Source organism: Fukomys damarensis, unplaced genomic scaffold (genome assembly GCF_012274545.1).
Source record: "Fukomys damarensis isolate Sample0158 unplaced genomic scaffold, DMR_v1.0_HiC HiC_scaffold_23, whole genome shotgun sequence".
Lineage (NCBI taxonomy): Eukaryota > Metazoa > Chordata > Mammalia > Rodentia > Bathyergidae > Fukomys > Fukomys damarensis.
Window position 1 is genome coordinate 8106727 of NW_022900935.1, and position 23682 is coordinate 8130408.

The 23682-nt window shown below is 42.8% G+C and overlaps 1 protein-coding gene and 1 long non-coding RNA gene across 2 annotated transcripts in view; both read left to right on the forward strand.

Annotated features, from left to right (window-relative positions):
- The window catches only part of LOC104863479, a 17822-nt gene extending 7238 nt beyond the window's left edge, over positions 1-10584 (forward strand). Inside the window, exon 3 of the long non-coding RNA XR_780587.2 lies at positions 10345-10584. This is a non-coding gene — a long non-coding RNA (uncharacterized LOC104863479). The remainder of the gene's footprint in view (positions 1-10344) is intronic.
- A 10018-nt stretch (positions 10585-20602) lies between these two features.
- The window catches only part of Rlf (RLF zinc finger), an 80578-nt gene continuing 77498 nt past the window's right edge, over positions 20603-23682 (forward strand). The window contains exon 1 of the mRNA XM_010625908.2: positions 20603-21296. Within this exon, the coding sequence (XP_010624210.1) occupies positions 21060-21296 (237 nt within the window). The 5' untranslated portion in view covers positions 20603-21059. The remainder of the gene's footprint in view (positions 21297-23682) is intronic.

A 23682-nucleotide genomic window follows, 5' to 3' on the forward strand; every position in this document is an offset into this window, starting at 1 on the left:
TTTTTTTTTTTTTTTTTTTTTGGTACTGGGAATTGAACTTGGGTGTTTGCACTTGCAAGGCAGGCCACCAACATGCTGAGCTAAATCCCCAGCCCTTAAATCTCATTTTTTCTTAAAAATGTATTGACTTCAAGAACTGCTTGTGTCCTCTAATGTCCATCTCAAACATCAGTTCCCCCCCCCACACCATTAAGTTTATTGGTACATTTAAAGGAAACAATACAGTTACATTAATCATTGGGATCTTATACCTTTATGATATGGTTCTTGTTTTTTCCCCATACTGCTGCCCTCCCTTCACCCCTTCAAACATCAGTTTCTCCTGAGATGTTCCTTTTCCTGTGTCACAAAGACTGGAAGTTTGAGGTCTACAATTTCCAAAACCTCTTTCCACTCCGGTATGAGTTAGTTTTCCCTTCATCTTGCTGTGCTCAGCTCACTAAGAATGTCTATATCTGTTTTCCTCAGTCTGTCCTTTACACTGGTAAGTTCTCCAGCACGAAAGCCGAGTCTTATTCGTTTGGTGTTCAGAAGATCTGGCACAGGGTTGGTGCTCCACAGTTACTAAATAATTGAACAAGTACTGAAGGCAAACACTGCAAATATACAGATCCTTCAAAGTACAACAGCCCAGGTTCTAGTCTGAGAAAAGCATGTGGGGAACCTGGGGAGCCGCAGTCTATTCATCTGCATCTTCAGATGGCCAAGGCCCAGCAGAGGGAGGAAGTTGAACACAGGTACTAGGAAGTTGGAAGTTGTTTTTGTTGTTGTTGTTGTTTTTAATTGCAAACAGAGCACATCACTTCTGTGGTTAAAATTCTGCAGTTGTGTCTGATGATTTAAGTATGAAGAATGAAATGTGTACTGCAGTCTGCTAGGCCTCTGGAGTGCCCCTCCCTCCCTGAGTATTAATCCCACCTTCCCTCTTTTCACCCTGACCTCATTGGACTTCTATCTTTTCCTTCAGATGAAATGTGTATTAGTTGTCTTTGTGTGACTATAACAAGATATCTGAGATACTTAATTTAAAAAGAGAAAAGGTTTGCTTTGGCTCATGCTTCTGAAAATTCCAGTCTAATATCAAGTGGCCTGTTGCTTGGAGCTTCTGGTGTGGGTGACACCCCTTGATCGGAGCATGTGGCAAAGCAAAACTTACTTCGTGATATGAGCCAGAAGTTAAAGAGTATGACATAGTTGGGTGTGGAGGCGCAGACCTGTGACCCTAATACTTGGGAGCCTGAGGCGGGAGAATTTGAGGCTGGCCTGGGCTACATAATGAGTTCGAGGCCAGCCTGAACTACATAGTGAAACCCTATCTCAAAAAAAGCAAGGGTGTAACATCAGGAAAAGTTCCCGCAAAGAGTCACTTTGGCTCAAACCTACAGGAAACCCCAAGAAATTGTTGTGGTAACATTTCAGAGTTGTCCCAACTGGGACAAAGGGCTTGGGGAGTTTAAATTTCCATATATCCATCCACCATTGGTTAAGGGCTATTACTAGGAGTTTCTACATTTCTAGGTGCTCCTGACTCATTTTCAGCACAGGCAAGGAGGGCTCTGCCACCGAAGAGAAGCCCTCCAAGTTTACGTGCACACCAGGAGCTGAAATATAAAATAGAGCTCAGAGCACACATGAGGAGAGAACTGAAGATATTGCCGTGTTAGGATCTCATGATACCGTCACTAGCCACCTTCGAGAGGATGCCATTGTGAAACTAAGGAAGCACCACCAGTACCACATTCACACCTGCAATCCCACAGTGGGGTCTGGAGAATGCAGCTCGCTGGATTCCAGGAAACCTCCAACATCAGCGATCTTTCTGCTGGTGTAGCCAACTATAGTTCCAGCATCTGCATTCCCCAGACTGTCAGCCAGGAGAAGGGTTACTTTGAAGACTATCACCCTTCTACCATGCATGACCCCTTTGTTGTGACAAAAGCAGACATATGCAAAAAAGTCTACCCAATAATATTCTTCTCAAGTACACAAGGGAAATTTTTGAGGATGTATCCCAAAATAACCATGTTTAGGCCACTAGTTGAGTCTCCACAGATTTAAGAAGATAGACAGCATACAAAGTATCTTCACTAACTCAGAAAACTAGGATTAGAGGTTCCATTTGACCCAGCTATCCCTCTGCTGGGTATCTTTCCAAAAGAATTAAAAGACTCATACCACAGTGATACATGCACACCAATGTTTGTAATGGCACAGTTTGTGATAGCTAAAACTTGGAAACAGCCCACTTGTCCATCTGTTGGAAACTGGATAAAGAAGATGTGGTTTTCTATAAAATGGAGTACTACTCAGCCATAAAGAATGAGAAGCTAAAAAAAAATATAAAGAATTCCTAATTTAAAAAAAAAAAAGAAAGAGAAGCTTGAGTCATTTATAGGAAAATGGATGCATATTGAGGCCATACTCTTAAGTGAAATAAATAGGACACGTGTAAATACCGAATGGTTTCTATGGTGTGAAAAACTAAAAGTGTAAATAAGGTTTAAATTGTATAATTGATAATGTGAAATAGGAGGAAAAGAACTAAAAGAGTAGAAAAAGTGGGAAGGGTAGGAGAAAGGAAAGAAGGGAAGAGAAAAAATATGAGAAAAGGAAAAAAATGGAAACAAAGTCTTTGAAAATAGGGAAAGGTGGAGGGGGTGAAGGTAGGGCAGAGGTATGAGGGGGAAATAAGAACCAAGATACATCATGTAAAGGTACAAGATCCCAATGATGAATGCAACTGTACTGTATACCTAGAAAGTACCCATAAGCTCAATTAAAAAAAAGAAAAACAACAACAACAACAATAAAAACAAAGTATCTTCTCCAGCTGCAACAGGATGAAATTAGAAATCAATAACAGAAGGAAGCCGGGCGTGGTGGTGCACACCTATAATCCCAGCATTCGGGAGGCTGTGAGACCAGCCCGGGCTACATAGTAAGTTCCAAGTCACTCTCAACTACATAGTGAGACCCTGTCTCAAAAAACAACAACAACAACAACAAAAGCAAACAAATAACAGAAAGAAAACTGGAAAATTAAAAAAGGAGTGGAAATTAACACACATCAACAACCAATGGATCAAAGAAGAAATCACAAAGGAAATTAGAAAACATTTAGAGACAAATGAAAATACAACATATAATGTATGGGATACCTCAAAATGTGAATTGGGAATGTAGTTTGGCAATATTGTTGTCTCATTCACAAGGTCCAGAGCTCAATCCTCAGCACTAGGAAAAGAAAATCAATGCTAAGGGGGGAAATTATGTCTATAAACGCTTACATTTAAAACAAGAAGGCAAAAAAAAAAAAAAAAAGAAAGAAAGAAAGAAAGAAAGAAAGAAAAGAAAAGAAAAGAATCTAGGTATGGTGGCACATACCTACAATCCCAGCACTTAGGAGGCTGAGTTAGGAGGATCACTGTGAATTTGAGGACAGCCTGAACTAAATAGTGAAATCTTGAATAAGGGTGCAGAATTTAGCTCAGTGGTGCTGCTGTCTGCCTCCCAAGCACAAGGTCTTGAGTTTGATCCCTGGTACCTAAATAAAAAATAAAAATGAAAAATAAATAAAAAATAAATAAAAAGAAGATAAGCCATGTGCAGTGGCACATGCTTGTACTCCCAGCTACCTGAGAGACTGAGAGGGGAGGATCACAAATTCAAAGTTGTCCTGGGCAACTTAGACTTTGTTTAAAAATAATAATAATAATAAAGGCTGGTTTCAGACTTCTAGGAAGATGGCAGAGTGGTAAGCAGTAGAGAGAGGGCCTCTCCAAGGTCTGGTGTCCTGGTACTGGAATAAAGCAACTTGAAGAAGAGAAGAAGGAGGGAAGTGAGTCCCTGGGACTCAGGAAGGATCTGAAGCAAGAATTGAAGCCCACAGGGAAAGCAAAGAAAGGGTCTGCAACAGAAGAGAACCCTCCCTGAACCCAGACTTGCTGCATGGGAAGGGCAGTTTAAACCTGCAGACAAACCGTGGCTACTGGCAACTGTAAGGCTTAAGTCTCACTTTTACTGCTGGAGCGTGAACAGCCAAGAGGCTTCCACGATGCTGGGCTCAGAAGCTCAGCGAGGCTCCAGGAGCTTGTCGGACAGTGAGAGTCACCCAGGAAGGAACACACCAGGCAAGTTGGCAAATAGACCTTTATTAGTCTGGCCAGACAGCACTCCCCAAGCCAAGTAGCTCAGAGAGGCGGCTAGCTCAGAAACAGAGGCCATTTTATATAGGGCTAAGGGGGGGTGTTTATACTTAAAACTTACAGGAAGAGGACAAAGGCAAAGAATCAGTTGATCTGAGCTAGTGGTCATCAAGCATATACTTGACCGTCACGTACTAATGATCAGCAGATCGATTATCCATTATTCCATTTACAATTTAGATTATAATGTTCAGAACATTCAACTACAGGCAAGTAAGGAGTGGCGTGATTTATGTTGGGTCTCTGTGTTCACTACAGTTTCCATTTAGTTTCCCAGCTACTTCAAAGCAGTTACCTAACAATTCACAATTAATCATTAGTTATCCTATAAGGGATTGGGGGGAGCGACAGTCTCTAGGTCATTTGCTGGTCAACATGGAGTCGCTCTGGTTCATTCAGACTCTTACAGCAACCACAGAGACCTCCATGGGGGAGAAGCGCACCAGTGGAGCAGAGTAATGGACACAGCGGACTGCAATGTGATGAGTTGTTGGGGTGTGGACATTCCCCAAGAGAGAGCAATCGGCCTGTAGCCATCAAGGAGCGGGATCAGCTCAGAACTTCTGTGCTGGCGTTCAAATCCGCAGGAGGTGAGGGAGCCAATCAGTGGGGAGCACTTGGACTATTGTAGACTCCATGTTGTACCCAAGTCGCGAAATCCCCAAGAAGACCACCAAGGAGTCGAGTCCGACGTCATTACATGAGGAGTTTATGGCAGGCTCGAGCCCGGCAAACTCGAGCCCAGACCTCCAGTGGCACCATCACAGCGGCTTCCAACTGAAGGCCCCGACTTACTTTTAAAGCATGATTACATAGGGTTTAGGAGGCTTTCTCTTTTTATTGGTACTATTTTCAACTTTCTATTTCAGGCAGGGGAGGGTAATAATTCAGAGAAAGGTTAGGGTATTCTTTCTTACAGAGAACATCTTGCATAGATACTTTCAGGAATAGGAGGGTAGAACCAGAAAATTACTAATATCTAAGCGGGGAGTGGTTTAATTAAGGGTCAATATATTCCTTTTTCCAAAGAATATCCTATGTGATCAACAATTAGGCAAACTCTTAACCTATTTCTAATTATCTTATTCAAGCAACTATTGGGGAGGAGATAGGTTTATCTTCGGGTCAAAGGAAGAGGAACAGAAACAGGGAGGAGGTTGTTATACAGAATGGAGTTTCTGCAATTCTCTGCCCAGGAGATTTTCTGGGCAAAAGGGCAAAGAGAGGGCCCACCTCAATCAGAAAACTTGGTTCCTCCACTCCACACATCCAGTTCCAGCCCTACAGACAGAAACATGCCTGAATTTCAGTGGGCTAAAGGTGCAGGCCTGCTGGGATTACCCACTACCCTATCCTAAAGCTATGATTAGCTTGCTGGGATTAATTAACTTGAAACTGCCCAGGTATGCTGCCCAGGTTGTCCACCAGTGACAGCAGAGACGTGTCTTGAAGTGGACATTTTTTCATATTTTCTTCTTTTTTAACATTTCTATCCTTGGTTTGTCTGTTTTATTTATTTTATTTTTTAATTTTTTTGGTGGTCCCAGGGATGGAACTCAGGACCTAGCAAGTTCAGCACCACTCCCTGGCCCTATTTTGCTTTTTCTTGATTGTTTGACCTTATTTTTATATGAGTGTGAACATGGCTTCTAGTCTTTTTGTTATTGTTATTTTATTCTGTTATTTCTTCTCTCTATCCCTCCTGTCTTCTTCAGCAGTTTCCCAAAGTTTTTGTGATCTTCCTTTGTCCTCTAACTTCCTTCTAATCTGCTGGGAGCACTGCCCTGTAGATCACTACGGCCAGGCCCAACTTGTACAACTTGCCTCCTCCTGCAGAAGAGGCAGGGCTCCCCAGCATGGAAGGAGGAACGTGCATCTTGTTCTCTTCCTCCTGCAGGTGAGGCAGGGCACCGCAGGAGGAGAACAGGCAACAAGAGGGTGTGGTGGAGCAAGGCCTGGCCAAGAAGAGGACTATCTTCCTTCCCACCCATTCACAGGAGGAACCATCAAGCCTTATCTTCAGAGAGATCCTAGCTGCTCTCCCTCTTCCAATCACAGTTATCCCCTTCCACCTCCCCCTGCACTTCCCTCATCTCTGCACCATAAATAAAGGTGCTGAGGATGCCAGCGAGCCCTTTTATCCCATCAGGGAAAAGAGTTTACACCTGGCCCCAGCTGTATCAGCTTTATTGTTGTCTTTGTCATTTTCTTTGTCTGTCTTTCTTAATCCCCCACTTTTGTTTTTCATTCTGTGGACCTTTCAGCCACTAATCTTTTCCTCTTCTTTTATTTCTCTATTTTTCCCCTCTAGCTTCTTTATAATTTTCTCCCCTGAGAGTAAAATTGCTATATTGAGGGCATAGTGCATACATTTTTCTGGATTGTTATCGATTTTGTTATATAATCACAAATCTAATAGGCTTTAAGGTGGCAAAATGATAGTTACCACAGTTTGTCATTCTCTAGGCTGTGTTTGATGCTATTGTTGTTGCTGATTGTACTACTTTAGCCAAAGTGACTTAATTGTTCTAATCAGTTGTTGTTCTTGGCATACCAAGACTGAGATTTCCTTAAGGCCTTAAAAAATACCATAGACCAATTCCAAAGAACTAGAGGCTAGACCAATTAGGCAACAACTTGTCATTCCCAAGAAATTGAAGTGGCAGGATCTTGGATCTGACTCAAAACCCAAAATCCAGCTATACCTGGAAGACACCTCTGAGAAGTAGTCATTTCCTAAGGGTTCTAAATGCTAGCAATAAAAAGATAAACAAAGAAATAAATAAAAGCACCAAAGCTACTTTCCATAAGCAATCTACAAGCATCAAACCAGGAATTAAACTAAACAACAATAAAAAAGAAAATGATAAGACACTCCCCCCACCCCCAATTTTCAGCTCATCAAAGGCAAACCAAGGGGGAAATGAGGTAGAAAAATTCAAAAGCCACCCACCTGGACTCTCTGCAGTGGTAACAGCGGAAGTAACAAAGCAGATGAACCAGGCTCTAGAAAAAAATAATTTTTTAAAAATAATTTTCAGATAACTACAGAGATAGTGATCATAATGAAAGATGTGATTAGTGACTCCAGAGCAGATACAGATAAAAAATAAAAATAAAGGATCTTAGGAAAATGATGAAAACAATAAACACCCAGAATAGGAAAGAAATAGAATCCATGAAACAGATTCAAGCAGATATCCAGGAGATTAAAAATTCCATTGAAAATGTACCAGCAAAATGAGCCAGTGGGAGGACAGACGTAGAATATCTGATATCTATAGAAAATAGAATTGCAGTTAGCGATCCTGAAAAGAAAGATTTCTTAAGAATAGCAAAGGAACTATGAGAAATCAATCCATGATGAAAAGAAGAATAACATAAGATTAATCAGAGTCAATTAAAAAGCAGGAGATGAAGCACAGATGACATAAAAAAACTGTTCACAAAAAGGCTGAGCTGGGGATGTAGCTCAGCACCCTTCAGTTCAACTGCTAGTACAGAAAAAAAAAAAAAGAGAAGGAGGAGGTGGAGGAGGAAAGATTATAGAAAATATTCATGAAATAGAACAAAAATAGGCTAGAAATTCAGCATGTAATCCCAGCAACTGAGGGAAACTAGGGCAGGAAGATCTCAATTTCTAGTCCCACCTGGGCAATTTAGTGAGACACTGTCTTGAAGTACAAAAAAATAAAAAAGAAAAAAACTAGGGATGTAGTTTTGTGGTAGAATGCTCCCATGTTCAATTCCTAGTTCTGCAAGGGGAAAAAAGAATTAAAATGAAATTATTAGTGGGTACTGGGGTGCTCTTCCTAAGAGTCCCTTCCAAGCTTTTGTTGTTCTGAACAAAAATTGTCCAGGAAATGAAGTAGTGAGATTTTACATTTATTAAAGGTATTAAAGATAAGTAACCAAGACATATCATGTAAAGGCACAAGATCCCAATAATAAATGTATCTGTATTGTTTGCTTTAAATACACCAATAAGCTTAACTGGGAGGGGAGATAAGAAAGACAGGGACCAGGGATTTAGCTCAGTGACACTGCACCTACCTCACAAGTGTAAGGTCCCAAGTTTGATTCCCAGTACCCCACCACGAAAAAAAAAAAAAAAGAAAAAAGAAAAGAAGGGCAAAGAAGTGACCTAAAAATAAATGCTCTACAGAGTGAGTGCAGGGCATTTAATGTAGGAAAGGCAGTATACCCATCATGGTGGGCTGGTGAAAAGGCTCACAGTAGCCACAAGCTTAATTACCACCACCTAGCCCTAAGACTAGAATGACTAAAAAACTAGAAACAATGTTCACACTCATATGAAAACAAGCAAGAAAACAACAACATCAACAAAAAACAAAATAAAGAGGAAAAACAAAGTCCCCTTCAGGGCATGTCTCAGTTGTCACTAGTAAACAGAGTGGGCAGACAGAGCCCAGATCCATGTTGATTAATCCCAACAATCCAGCCATAGATTTACAGTAGAGTTAGTGGATAATCCTGAAAAGCTTGCAGACAGTTGGTTCTACCGGCTGGCTTCTGGTTGTGAGGCTAGAACCTGATTTGTTCAGCCTTCAACACCTCCTGTGCCTCTTGCCAGTTTGAACTCTTCTTGACCTCCTGTTAACTTGAACACAGTTTCACATCATCCTGACACTGGGTGCAACTAGACGGAGCCAGCCTGCAGCTACTCTAAGTTCCAAGCTCTGTTGGGCCCTCTTCAAGATAAATATGGACCAATTGTCCTCTCTTGGGGAATGTCTGAACCCAAATAACTCAGAAGCTAGTGTATCCCACTGCACGCCCTTCTCCCTTCCACCAGTGTGTTTCTCTGAGGCACCCTTTCAGGTTACTAGTAGTCACCATGCATCTGCAGGTTCAAACTGCCCTTCCTCCTAGGCAGTGAGTCAGGGCTGAGGGAGAAAGCACCATTTGCCATCTCTTTCTTCACTGAGGTCACCGTCTTCGCTGTCCCCATGGCTTCAGTTCTCACCTCAGATCCTTGCTGGGTCCCAGGGACTCAATTCCCTCCTTCATCTCTTTATGTTACCAAATTCGAGCTTCTGGAGACCAAATCTTAAGAGAGGCTATTTCTCCTCTGTTCACCACCCACCATCTTCCCAGAAGTCTCCCCTGTTTTTCTGGCTTGTTTGTTTGTTTGTTTTTGTGAGACAAGGTCTTTCTATGAGCCCAGGCTGGCCTAGAATTCATAGTGATTTTCATGTCTCAGCCTCCTGAGTGCTGGGATTACAGGTATGCACCACCATGCCCAGCCCTCCTGTTTCCCTTTATAATCCATCCTGGCTAAAGCCTATCAGTTGGTGCCACCCAGTATGAGCCTTACTATTATTCACAGCTGGAACTATGCTAAACCAGTCAGGGGACTAATTTAGTTATCACATACCCTTAATCCATATTCATATACCCTAGATCGAGCCACCTCTGAAAAGCCTCACCTATGAGCCCCATGGTCTCAGCCCTTTTAAATTAAAAGGGTGGGGGGATTTAGCTCAGTGGTTCTGCCGCTCTAGACACACACTTCCAACTCTTTACTCAAACTTCCTATTTCATTGCCCTCTCAAACTTAGCATATCTGCAAATGAAGTCTGTGTCATAAATCCCCCCTTCCAAAACAAACAAAAACCCCCGTTCCTCTCTTAGCACTTCCTGCCTCTAAATAACAATAGCATTCAGCCAATTTTTCAAACCAAAAGCTTGGGAGTTATCCTTGATGTCTCATTTCTCTCCTTACACACATCTAATCCCGTCATCCAAATCTGACCATTTCTCTTCCCTTACTGCTACCACCCTTGTCTGTCATTTGTCCCCTAAGCTACTACAAAGGCCACTCTTGCCCTCTGTCTTAGTTACTTTCTCTCTGCTGGGATAAAATACTGGGCACCCACAAGTTAAGAGAGGAGAGGTTTGTTTTGATTCACAGTCTGTAGAGGTTTTAGTCCATAGTCGGCTGCCTCCAAGGCAGGGCAGCGTGACAGAAGGGCGTAGCAGAGGAGAAACAGTATATGATAGGGCAGACGGGAAGCAGAAGGGGATCAAAGAGGGATCAGGGGAGGAGGAAGGACATATTCTGCCCAAAAAATGTATACATACTTCAGGAAAAGAAAATAATATGTTTTTTCAACAGATGGTGTTTCCTTCTATGCGGGACCTTAGAGGATGTCTTATATCACAGAAAATCCACTACACTATGGGCCCTTAGAGAAAAAATTAAAAATGCATGTGCAGCAATCTCCATGACCAAGGTCACCCAAGTAGCAGTTTGTTGTACTAATAAATGTCTGGAAGCTAATGGTCACCACTTTGAGAATCTCTCCTAATTGTAGAGGCCAAAGGTAAGTTCATGATGTCTCAGTAAATTCAGTATTCAAATATTTATATGTTTTTCTTTTCCTGAAGTGTGTACACATTTTTTGGGCCAGGCTCACACTGACCCACCTCTCCTCCACCAGGCTTCTTCACTTCCCAAAATCACACCCAGTTAAAAACCCATCCGAGTGGACTAATCCATTGATGGGTACTCATGATCCTCCCAAAAGTTCCACCTAGGAGCCTATGAGGCTTTGGGGGACATCTAGATATAAACCCTAACCCCCTCCACAGTTTGTCCTACACAAGCACCCAGGGTGTTTCTTTGAAAATGGGAATGAGTTTATGTTGCTACTCACTCTCACCTTCACACTCAGAATAAATGTAATATCCTTACCATGGCCTGCAAAGCCTTATTTCGTCTCCCTCTACCTCTCAGCCTCACATCTGTGGCTGCATCTCTCCTCCTCCTCCCTCTCATTCACTGAGCTCCCACACACTGGGGTCCCATGAACTCATCAAGAAGAATCCCACCTCAAGATCCCTGCCACTGCTCCTTGGACCCAGACTGATCTCCCAAGTGTTTGCATGGTTATGCTCTCACGCCATTCATAGCTCTGATCAAACATCACCTTAAAGCTTTCCCCACATAATTTTTTTTTTATTCCCCAATACTGAGGATTGAGTCCAAGGCCTTTGCATGGAGCTACATCCCTAGTCTGTTTTTAATTTTTTACTTTGGGACAGGGTCTCACTACGCTTCTAAATTGTCCACGCTGGGCTTGAACTTGTGATCTTCCTGCCTCTGCCTCCCTAAATACTATGATTACAGGTGTGTGTCACTATGCCTGGCTGCTCACTCTATCCTCTTTCCCTCTTAATTTTCCACCTGTCATTATATTATAGTCATTTGTTTATTTCCTGCTTTGTAAGCTACATAAGAATGAGGACTTTGTCTCATTTGCTACTGTGGCCCTAAACCCTGAAATAACTCACAGCATAAGTAGAAAACCAGTAATTGAGGCACTGAAATGATGAATGCATGGGTCTCAGACAAGAATGGAAAGAAAGCTCTGCTTTTGAACACTCCAGGATGAGGGAATATTCCCCCCCCCCACAACTCCTAGCTTTTTGTATGCTTCATGATCACTTGAACTATGCTGTGTCCTTTTAGTATAATTTAAGACTTTTATTAGGGCGGAACCAACAAGGTGAGTATAGCCATAGATCTAGTATGCCTTAGAAGCTAGGCAGGGAGTTGCTTTCTGCAGCCATACAAACATACGAGTTTGCCTGAAAAACTCTGTTTCCTGACCCAGTAATGGTATTAGAAATGTTACCAGCTAATCCCTCAACTCCCATTTGTCCTTGATGAGTCCAACTTTTCTGATACTGTCTTCTTCTCAGTTCTATACCCACTGTCAGGCTCTGAAGTTCTGCTGTCCCAGGATCTCAGATGCCTGAATACCCAATTCATAGCCTTGAAAACTTGACAAGGTGTTGGGTGTGGTGGCACACACCTGCAATCCCAGCACTCAGGAGGCTGAGACAGGTAGATCACTGTGAGTTCAAGGCGAGCCTGGACTACATTCATAGTGAGACCCCCTACTTATCCCTCCAAACTCATTTTAGACCACTCTCCTAGCTTACAAAGCTAAAATAGTTTTTATGTTGGACATGTGGCACGTACCTGTAATTTAGCTTCTTGGGAGGTTGAGACAGGAGGATCACAAATTGGAAACCAGCCTGGGCAATTTAGTGGGATTCCACCTCAAAAAATAAAAGGGCTGTAGCTTAATTGTAAAGTAGGTTGGATCAAACAAAATGATCTTTCTTTTTTTAGACAGGGTTTCACTATGTATTTGAGACTGACCTGGAACTCACTATGTAGCCCAGACTGGTCTCGAACTCACAGCAATTCTCCTGCCTCAGCCTCCCAAGTGCTGGGATTACAGGTGTGCGCCACCATGCCTGGCCAAAATGATCTTTCTATTGCTCAGTTAACCCAAGCTCATTCTCACTTTATGACATTTGTTCTTGCATGCCCTTCTCCTGGAATGTTGTGTCGCTAGATCTTCTCATGAATGGCTTCTTTTCATGATCTTCAGAGACACTTTCCTGAAGATTATTAGTCTATATGGCAGCATTTTTTTCTTCAGAGCAATGTCTACTCTTTGTATGTTTTGTTTTTGAGACAGCCTATATAGTCCAGGCTGGCCTTGAACTCACTATGTAGCCCAGGCTGGCTTCTACCTTGTGGCAATCCTCCTGCCTCAGCCTCCCAACTGCTAGGATCATAGGCGTGCATGACCATGCCCATCCCAATGTCTACTTTTGCCCATTCAGTTTCTTTCCTTGTTTAATGTCAGGTCTCTTTCTCCTTTCTCTCTCCTCTGTCCTTTCTCTTTTTCCCTTCTCTGCCCTCTCTCTTTTTCTCCTCTGTCTTTCCCTTTCCTCTCTTCTCTGGGTTACATCCCCAACACCCAGGGCCCTCTCTGTAAAATACACTGACCAATTTACAGCCAGGCATGGTGAGGCATGCCTGTAATCCCAGCACTAGCAAGGCTGAGACAGGAGGATCAATGTGGGTGTGAGGCCAGCCTGAGCTACATGATGAGTTCAAGGACGGCCTGAACTACCTAACAAGAGCTTGTCTCAAAAAAACTTTTTTTCTTTTCCTGCAATGATGGAAGTACTTTTGTATCTGAGCTGTGCAATATAGTAGCTGCTAGTTGCCATTTGACCTCTTAATATTTGGTACATGGCCAACACAACTGAAGAAATGAATTTTAATTTTATTTAATTTAAATTTAAATCGCTACATATGGTCAGTTGCTAGGGTACTGGACACGGCAGTTCTGAGAAAGCGAATACTGAGTTTTTATTATTTTGTGCAGTACCCATAAAATCAAATACTTTTTTTTTGTATTGAGTATCGAACTCAGGACCTTGCTCTTGCAAGGCAGGTGCAGCACCATTGAGCTAAATCCCTGGCTCCAAATTAAATACTTCTGACCAGGATTTTCTCTGAAGAATGAATTCCTGGCAAGACCTAAGTTTTGTGATGGATATGACCAGCACTAAATTATTCTTTGACTTTTGCCTTAGGTACATCAAGATGAAGTTCATAGAGACGTTTTTCTTTTAAACATTGCTGGAAAGTCAGTGTAATAACATTGTAGAAAGATTTTAAAAAACAGGTAGTCTACAATTCTTCTAGCAATCATTTCAACTATTTTAATTTTTTGGTCACTGCCTTCCAAATTCTGTCTACTTGCAGATGTTTTTTTCACTCTTTCTAAAACCCAGAGGACGCCAACAAAACTTTTTCCTGTCAGGCACAGTGATGGACACCTATAAACCCAGCTGTTAGGGAGGTAGGGGCAGATTACAAGTTCAAGGATGGCCTGGACAATTTAGCAAGACTCTGTCTCAAAATAAAAAATAAAAAGGGCTGGGAATATAGGTCAGTGGTAGAGCACTTGCTTAGTATGTGAGAGGCCCTGGCTTCAATTTCCAATACCACAGAAAGTTTAAAAAAAAACCCTCTAGGTTCAATCCCAAACCACCAGAAAACAAATAAACAAAAAAACAAAGCAAACCCCAGATCTTAGCTCAGGTGTAGCCTGACCCTTGGTGTATTTTCCTTTGGCCACCCAGTGAAGATATTCACCATCACACAGACATTAAAAAACCTTGGAGCAGAGGCTTAGCCCTGCATGTAGTAGTTGGTGATTATTTGGGGAGGCCAAATATTGCAGAAAGCAGGGGCTCAGCTGATTTATTCATTAATCCAACAATTGTACTGTAGAATCTCATGAACATTTTCTTTCTTTTTACAGGTTGTAGTATTTTCCTTTTTTTTTTCCATAACTGGGTAATAGACATACCAAAATTTATTAAACTATTCTCTACTGGATTATTGAACATTTCATACCCATATTGGATCTTCCAGAATTCTGCAGTTAACTCCTCCTGTGTAGAACTTTAAACTTACACTGTACTACTGCTTTGTAGTATAGTGATTATGAGTGTTGGTTTGGGGAAGAGAGTGTCTGCTTCCTTTTTATTAGTAATTCGTGTTTGTAATACAGAGAAGTGATAGTCTATTTAGGGTACTGGTCGATGCATATTGAGAATATTTCTTCCTTTTTTTAATGGTAGCAAAACTTTATTAATGGTAGGAAAAGAAAAAAGGCTCTGCAGAATGAGTTTTGGCCAAGTAAAAGTAGAAGAGGAAGTACACCCTGCAATGTGAGGGTGGGTCGCCATGCAAGACAGAACGCAGTGGCAGGAGGATTGCTGTTAGTTAGAGGCCAGCCTGGGCTACATAACAGGACCCTGTCTCAAAAAAAAAATTAAGTCCTAACAGAAAGAATTGATGTGTGTGGAAGATTAAACAGTGGGCATCCATTTGATTAATCACATCTTTTGAGTGCCTGCTATGCTACAGGCACTCAGTGTTGGGTCCTGGGTGTACGTATAGAAGTGAGCCACGTCAGACCCAGGCCTTGTCCTCATGGGAGCTAAGAAATTGTAGATTGGCAGGAATACCTATGTAAAAATTTACAAAATTAGCCAGGCGTGGTGGCGCACGCCTGTAATCTCAGCACTTGGGAGGCCGAGGCAGGAGGATCGCTGTGAGTTCGAGACCAGCCTGGGCTACATAAGTGAGTTCCAGGTCCGTCTCAACTACATAGTGAGACCCTGTATCAAAAAAAAAAAATTACAAAATTGGGCTGTGGACATAAGTAGAGGGCTTTCCTAGCATGCATAAAGTGCTGGGTTCAGTCCTTAGCACTGCAAAAAAATTTTTTTAAATTACAGAATTATAAAACTAACTTCTGATTAGTATACAGAAAAGGTGTAAAAAGGGGATTGACCTAGAGTGGGAAGCCAGGGAAGGTTTCCTTAAGGAAGGCAGGTTGAAATACAAGTTTACTTTGCCCACTTGCTGCTGGAAATGAACAGGAGAATATGACAGGCAAGCAGGATACCCTGGGTGGGGGTGGAGAGGGTCTCTTCATCTTGGTGCTTTTAGCACCATCTGTGGTCAGATCAAAAGCAGCAGATGGCTGTAGAGTTGTTGGTAGCCATTGCCTTCAGGGGAGAACAAAGTCCAATAATTATCATTAACTTTTGTTGAGCACTTACTGGGAATTACGAACTTTGTTAGAGACTTATGGAAACTGTCCAGTTTAAACGAACAACAGCCCTATGAAGTGAACTCAATCATCCTCCATTTTCAGATGAAGAAACCAAGATCAAAGTGAGGTCAAGGTGGGTCGGATTGTAAGAAACAGAATTTGAGTGAAATATATTTATGAAGTCTGGCACTCCAGAGACTGAGGCAGGGGGATCGCTGTGAGTTCACATTCAGCCTGGGCTACACAGTGAGTTCAACACCAGCCTGAATTACATAGTGAGATCCTGTTTTAAACAAATAAACAACAACAACAAAGGCTGTCCTTAATAAAGAACAGTAGTCTCTCAAGCTATACAAGGAAGGGGGTAATATTCATTTATGGTTTGGACCGTGTTCTTACTTTTGACTAACAAGACATTATGGAGTGGTCACATTTCATCTTCCTCCATCATCATTATAACAGGGTGGACTTATCTGACATTTATGTTCTTTTTTGTTGTTGTTGTTTTGTATTTTTGTACCTGGGAATCGAACTCGGGTCCTTGCATTTGCGAGGCAGGCGACAGAACCACTCAGCCAAACCCCCGGCCCTAAACTTTTGTTTTCTGATGTAACAACCATGGGGGGAGAGGTAGCAGAGGGTTACTGAACCTGCTGTAATAGGCAGAATCAGGGAAGATTTTGAGAAAAGCAATGTACTGCCTACAAAAAAAGTACATAGTTTGACCATATTCTTGTTCTAATTCATTTTTTTCTACTATTAGAGAATACATTAATCACATATCATAAGTGGAGAGGTTGCCTTATTTTCATCAATAATAGCAATTGGCACTTACTGAACAATTATCATGTATCATGCATCGTGCATTATAACCCTACATGACTCCTTTTTTTCATTTCATCTTTGTAAGTCCGCTAATGAGTACTTATTGCCATCTCCATTTTGCACGTGACTCAGAAATACTGTTTATCTCACGTATGGTTAACACGAATGTCTCACATGCTAAGCAAAATTCTCAAACTTCAAGCTCTGAACAACCCATTACCTGTAAGCAGCAGGAAAGGCCAGTTTTCAACCAGGCCACCTCCATAACTGCACAGCCCTCTTCTGGACAACTGAGCTTTTAAAATGTAACTCACTGCAATCCATAAGGATGATCTGGAGCCTCCTCAGTCTCTTGTGCGTCTGGGTAGCCCCACAAAGATCCTCATTCTTGGGGTTCCGTCTCTTGGCCCAGAAACAAAATTCCTCTAGGGGGCAGTGTGGGTAAACTACTTGGACCAATTTAACAAAACATCTCTGCCTGTTAGAACTATTACATATAATGGATGAACCCAGTGATTCAGAGAAGTTAAAAACTTGATCAAGACCACCAGCCAGTCAGTAAGAGTTAAAATTCAATCTCGTCTAACTTCACATTGATTTTTTTCATTTTGTGGGTCTGGCCTTCCCGACCATTCTTTGTTGTCGTTGTCGTTGTTATTGTTTTGGTACCAGGGATCAAACTCAAGACCTTGCGCTTGCTCGGCAGGCGCACCTAACCATTCTTTAGATCAAAAGAAATAGGTCATAGTAAATATATGCGTGAGCACCTACCTCCCTTGTGCCTAATCCATGAAGTGAACAGAAAAGATAAACTGGGGGCGAGGGATTTAGCTCAGTGGTTCATCCATGAAGTGAACAGAAAAGATAAACTGGGGGTGAGGGATTTAGCTCAGTGGTTCCGCCGCCTGCCTTGCAAGCGCAATGATCCAAGTTCAATTCCCGGTAACAAAACAAAAAGCTGGGCATGGTTGCATACACCTGTAGTCCCAGCACTCCAGAGGCTGAGGCAGCAGGATTGCCTCAAGTTCAAGGCAAGCCTGAACTTCATAGCAAGGCAGCTGTCTGAAAACAAAAACAACAACAAATATGATACCACGTGGGAGAAGCGGTGTTCTTTGGGAAGAGACAGGACTAAGTTAAAGCAGAGAAATAACTGAGAATTTAGGGATTTCAGATATGAGCACTGTCTGCAAATTTATAGGCTAAAGGAGGACTACTCAAGTGAATGAATGCTTATATGTATAATAACTGATTCTGGAAAGTCCTATGAAGATAAAAAATAAGATGCCAGCAGACAAAAAAAAAATCAAGGAATGGATTTAAGAAAAGAACCTCAAAGAGTGAAAAAGAGGTGGATAAGTGGAGAATGTTTTACACAGACAGAAGAGCAAAGACAAAGATCCTAAGAAAGGAAAAAATTAAGGTTAGGGACTGAAGAAATGCCAGTGTAACTACGAATCACTCTTCCAGGACTAGATAATACAATCTATTCCTTAATTCCATTTTTTTCTTAATTCCATTTAATAGAAGTAAGAAGAGGTTCCAGGAAGAAGTGAAAAAATTGAGTAGAAACAAAGGCAGGAAAACTATCCTGCATTAAGGTTGGAGTAGCAACATTCTGTATTCAGGTAGGTCACAAGGAACTCTGTACTCTTAGCAATAGGTGAAAAGGCTAGATGGTTAGATTTACAGGTAGGCTAAAGATTTGGTTCTATTTGAGGAGCTGATGCCAGGCATGGTGGTGCACACCTGTAATCCCAGAATTTGGGACCATGAAGTGGGAGGTCCATTCAAGTTCAGGAATTTGAGACTACCCTACACAACATCTCCAGCAAGTCCTTGTGTCATAAAAGGCATGTGTAAGGTATGAGTGTGGGGGTGTTGAATTGTTTTAAACAGTGAAGCTAAATTTAGAAAGATGAATCTCAGAAAGTAAAAGGAATTAATCAGAAGCAAAGATACCTACTGGAAAGCCTTTACAATAATTCCTCCCAATAAGCAAGTCAACCAAAGCTTGCCTCTGTAATTTATGTTCCACCCAGCTCAGTTTTGTCATTTTTCTAGCCTAAGGAGGAGCAGTAGGAAAGCATCCCTTACTCGGGCAGGCTTCAAAGGTAGCAGTGGAGGCACTCTGTGAGTGTGTTCTGGCTGCAGAAGTACTGTTAGTTCTGGGCATGGCGCATAGACATTTGCTGGCTAAGAGGCTCACCCAAACCCATCTCCAGGAGTCTGTTCAGTGGCAGTCCCCTGGCAGGGACAAGCAAGCCTCCAGGTGGCAGGGTGGGGGCAGACCTTTCCACAGTTGACACAGGGATAGTCTAGCAGTTTAGTCATGATTTGCAGTTGCTATAACCTCCAAGGGGACTGAGCCACCATTCCCATTAGGCCTGGCTCTTTGATTCCTGCATAGGTCTTCTTCCATCCTTGAGGGGGGTCCAACACCCTGAGAGAATACCCACTACCCTGTGTTAACCGCCATAAATGGCTCTTTCTATATCTTCACCTGCAACCCCACCTTGTGTCTCCTTTGCTCTCAGAAGTTGATAAATAAGTTCAGAGCCAGCTTTGCAGATCATCATGGAGCCCCCATTTCACCAGCCCCATTCCCTGTAGCCTTGAGAGTTACCTTGGCCATGTGTACATTGCTTTTGGCTTTTAGTGTAAAGTCAGCACGGTAAAATTTGTTTTCAGTTTTATAATGTTGTAGCTGTTTATTTATTTGAGACAGGGCCTCACTGTGCATTCCAGATTGGCCTGAACTCACTTTGTCATCCAGGCTGGCCCGGAGCTCATCACATTCTCCTGTCTTAGCCTACAGAGTGCTGGGATTATAGGTGCACACCACCATATCCAGTCCTTTGTAGCATTTTAGATAAGGTGGTGTTTGTACTTTGTTGTGTGAAGAAATTGTATTGAACAAATCTGGAATTAGAAGGCAAAAAGAAAGAGAAAAAGAACTAGACTTATGTAGGAGGGCTGGTACAATGAGAATCACTCCTCTAAACCTAACAAATACCATATAAAATCTGCCAGAAGGCTAGTCCTGGTGGTGCACATTTGTTATCCAAGCTTTTGGGAAGCAGGGCAGGAGGATCACTGTGAGCTGAGGACAGCCGGGGCTACATGGTAAATTCCAGGTCAGCCTGAACTACATAGGAGGCCCTGTCTCAAAAAACAAATAAACAAACAAATTAAATCACCTGAAGACAGAGCAAAGATGCATTCTCCAGGGAGATTCTCTGAGGAGAAAGGCTGAAAGCCATCTGTGAGATTTTGGGGTCTCCATTCCCTTTGCGGGGGGTTCTGACTTTAGGCCCCTGTCCTGTCATCAGAACTCAGCAGTGAAGCATCCCAGAATGGAACCATAAACTTCCTGGGGAAACGTAGAACATTCTTAGGATTCTAAGGACAGTGGCTAGGAGGTAATGGTGACAGTCATAGAGGATAATATTTCAAATGAGGTTCTGGAGTATATACTTTTCCACCATCTCGCAGCTAGCTACTCTCACTCCTCAAATTCTACTTTTAGAAATTATGCGGTATTATTTATATGTTCTTATCCCCCAAGTATGAATAATGGAAATTATAACGAGAAAAGAGAAGAAAACTTCCCGAGGACAAACTGATAGGATTTAAAACCTAAAAGCCTAATCGGGTACGGTCACGAACAAAGGAGGATTGCTGTGAGTTCAAGGCCAGCCTGGACTACATAGTGAGAACCTCTGTGTCCTGCCCCACCCCCATCAGAAATTCTAGCCTAAACTGGATGTGGTGGAACACACCTATAATCCCAGCACTCAGGAGGCGAAGGCAGGAAGATCACTGTCAGTTCATGGCTATTGAGACCTCATCTCAAAAAAGCCCCCGCAAAAAAGATCAATACCTGGGGAGAATGTGGTGGCAAACGCCTGTACTCCCAGCAGTTTGCTATGCTAGTTTTAAACCCAGTGACTTTTGCATCTATTTCTTGTGCCCGAGGAAACTATTTTTTTCATATTTTGAGGTCTTTAATTCATCTGAGCTTTAGTTTTGAATATAGTTTGAATAGAAATATAATCGTTTTCTGTTTTGGAAAAAATGTCTCAGCGTCATTTAATGACGTTTATCCTTTCCCCGCTGACTTGTAACGCCATCTCTGTCATAAACTAAGTTTCCTTGGAGCCAGTTATTATTTGGGCCTAACAACCGGTGCTTCTTAGTTTCCCTCGACCAGGGATGCTTTTCTTTAGCCTCCTCTCTGGGCTACCTTCCGCTTGTTTGCAGATCGCAGCTCTGTTGTCACCTTCCTCATATCTAAATTGCTTATTGGCATTTCCGACTCCGTTACTCCGTGACTCCAAGAGACCAGAAAGAATCTAAGTGGGCTGGAGCCCCGGACCAGCTGTTGCTAGGGCGGTTGCCGCGGAGGCTGCGGAGAAGAGCAGCAACAGGCGCCCTAGTGACGGGATCAGGCGGGCGCCAGAGTCGCCAAGAGTTGCGTCGCCGAGCGCGAGCGACCGGGGGCGGGGCCGGGGGTTAGTCACGTGGCTTGGTTGCCTACGCGCTGCTGGGCCGTGGGAAGATGGCGGACGGAAAGGGAGACGCCGCCGTTGCTGCCGGGGCCGGGGCTGAGGCTCCGGCGGTAGCGGGAAGCGGAGACGGAGCCGAGACTGAGTCCATGGCGCGGGATCATCATCCTACATCTCCGGCTCCGGGAGTCCCGGGCCTGCGACCGTGTCTGTGGCAGCTGGAAACTGAGCTGAGGGAGCAGGAGGTGTCGGAGGTCTCATCTTTGAACTACTGCCGGAGCTTTTGCCAGGTGAGGGGTTGACTGGCTGGCTATGGGTGGCAGGGTGGGGAGGCCAAGGGAAGAGGCCTTGGGTCTGATGCACCAGCCGAAGCTCGACTGAAAGACACCACCCCCATATCGCCGCGCCCCCAGGCTTGGAAGGCCCAGCTCCGAAGCTCCACCGCTAGCCCCGCTCAGCCACAGCGCGACTTTGGCCACTAACGGAGAGGGTTACGCTGGGCCATACTGAGCCCGGAGAGCGCCGGAGGCTCCCTGGAAGGGCAGTGCCCTTTCGCCGTTGCTTATATCCTGGCCTGGTGCTTGAGGCCACTGCTCCCTTAGGGATTGATTGCTTGTTTCTGCCGGGAGATTGCTTTTTTGACTGTAAGTTCGAGTCGAATCTCCGAACTGGAACAAACCCAGGTTTTTTTTCTGGCTTTTAAATACCCCGGGAAGAGGATTTAGGGCCAGAGACTTACATTTGGAGTCAGCTGGCCTCTGTATGACAGGTGGCGTTGAAAGGCTTCTAGGGCTTTCTGGTTAGGGATTGAGGAACCGGTTGGTTGTTTTTGCTCATGGGGGGGGGCATGTTTCATGTTCTTTAACCTCCTTTGTATTTATTTGGGATCGCACTATCAGGAATGAGGCTGGTGAGCTTTGTATTGACGATTAGTCTTTTGAGAAGATGAGGATCGGGAAAGAGATGTACTGTGTGGCCTCTTCTGGCAGTCGTATAATCGATTATTTCTGTGCCACCGTGGATCCTAGCCTATGATTATATATTTATGCATGAGTTTAGTTTAATCTCTACTATCACTAAGAGATTTTTCTTAATGTATTTAAGTCTCCTTCAAATGTAAATGTTTGCTGTTAACATTTCTACTTCTGATGTTTGTTCTATCAGGTTACACAGTTACCACCCCTTGGCTCCTCACCTGACATGCCTTAGGGAATACAAAATAATCGTAGTATATTGGCACTCGAACTCTTAATGAGCCATCGAGTGTGTGTTGAATAAATTGTGGCGTCCCAAAGTTATAATTTGGGGTGGGTTGGGGACAATTTGTTTTGTTGATTCAGAGCAGAACCAAAAGTTGATTTGCTTTAGTGAGCCAGAAAGACCTCATCTCTTTAAATGGAATTGTCCCTGATCTTTTCCATACATTGTATAATTTCAAATTTCGAGTGTATAAACTACATTTCCCTGCACAACCATACATCGAGGTGAATTTGTTCTTTGTTTTCTTGCTAGCAATGAGAGTAATTATTATTATTATTTTTTTTTTTTTTGAGACAAGCTATCACTGTGTAGTCGAGGCTGGCCTTGATCTCACTGTGTAGCCAAGGGTGGCTTCAAACTCACAGCAGTCCTCCTGCCTCAGCCTCCCAAGTTCAGGGATTACAGAAATATGCCACTATGCCCAGCTTGATCTTTCTTATTTAGTACTTTTGAATGAAAAATTTTTTTTTTTGGTACCCAGGATTGAACTCTGGTCCTTGCTCTTGCAAGCACCACTGAGCTAAATCCCTGGCTTATTTAATACTTGTGATTCAGGAGGTGAAATATGAAAATATTACATCTCCGATCCTGTCCGATGTCTGAGATGCTGAGTTTGTGTCCTCTAAAAATCAAAGAATGAATTCTAGGAACAACAGAGGTTAAGAGTAGGAAAATATTTATTGAGAGGATAGCTCCTGAGAGACAGGAGGGGTCCCGATTGGGTTGCAGGGGACCCCACTTTACAGAGAAGTTTTACAGAACAAAACCCATGTGGATACAACATGGGTCACAGCTATGATTAACAAATAGATTTACAAGTGTAGCTGCTTTGGTAATAGTGATTCAGTGGGGAAACAAGTCATGTAACAAGGGGCATGGAAATGACAAAGACTTTTTTTAGGAAATGATGGCTCCAGAAGTCTTGATCACCCATAGGCGGGTGACTGATGTCTGTCTAGACTTCCTTAGGCTCCATGTTTGTCTTTTGAGGAAGTATGCAAGCCTGGTCATTTTGTCTTTATCTTGAAGCCTTGTCTCCAACAAATGTGTTTCTGGCCACTGTTGTGATGCGTTTTACCTTTGTCTTGACTCTCTGGAGGGCCTAGTCCTGTATTACTGCCTGTAATATTTGTATCTAACTTAGCTGTCTATAATACTTAAACTTTACAGATTTTTTGACAGTTCTTTAGAATGGTGCTGGGTACTTTTTTCAAGTGCTGAGGAAACACAAATAAGACACTGTACTTAACCTTTGATGAGTCTACAGTTGTAGAAATAACAGTGTTTCCAGTGCAGATTTGGTAATGACAGAAAAGGAGATGGTGTGTGTGTGTGTAGGCCGTGGTGAGAGCTCTCATGGGACATCCCAGTGGGAAAGGCAGTTAGCTAGTAAAAATAAGGAAAAAAAAAAAAAAA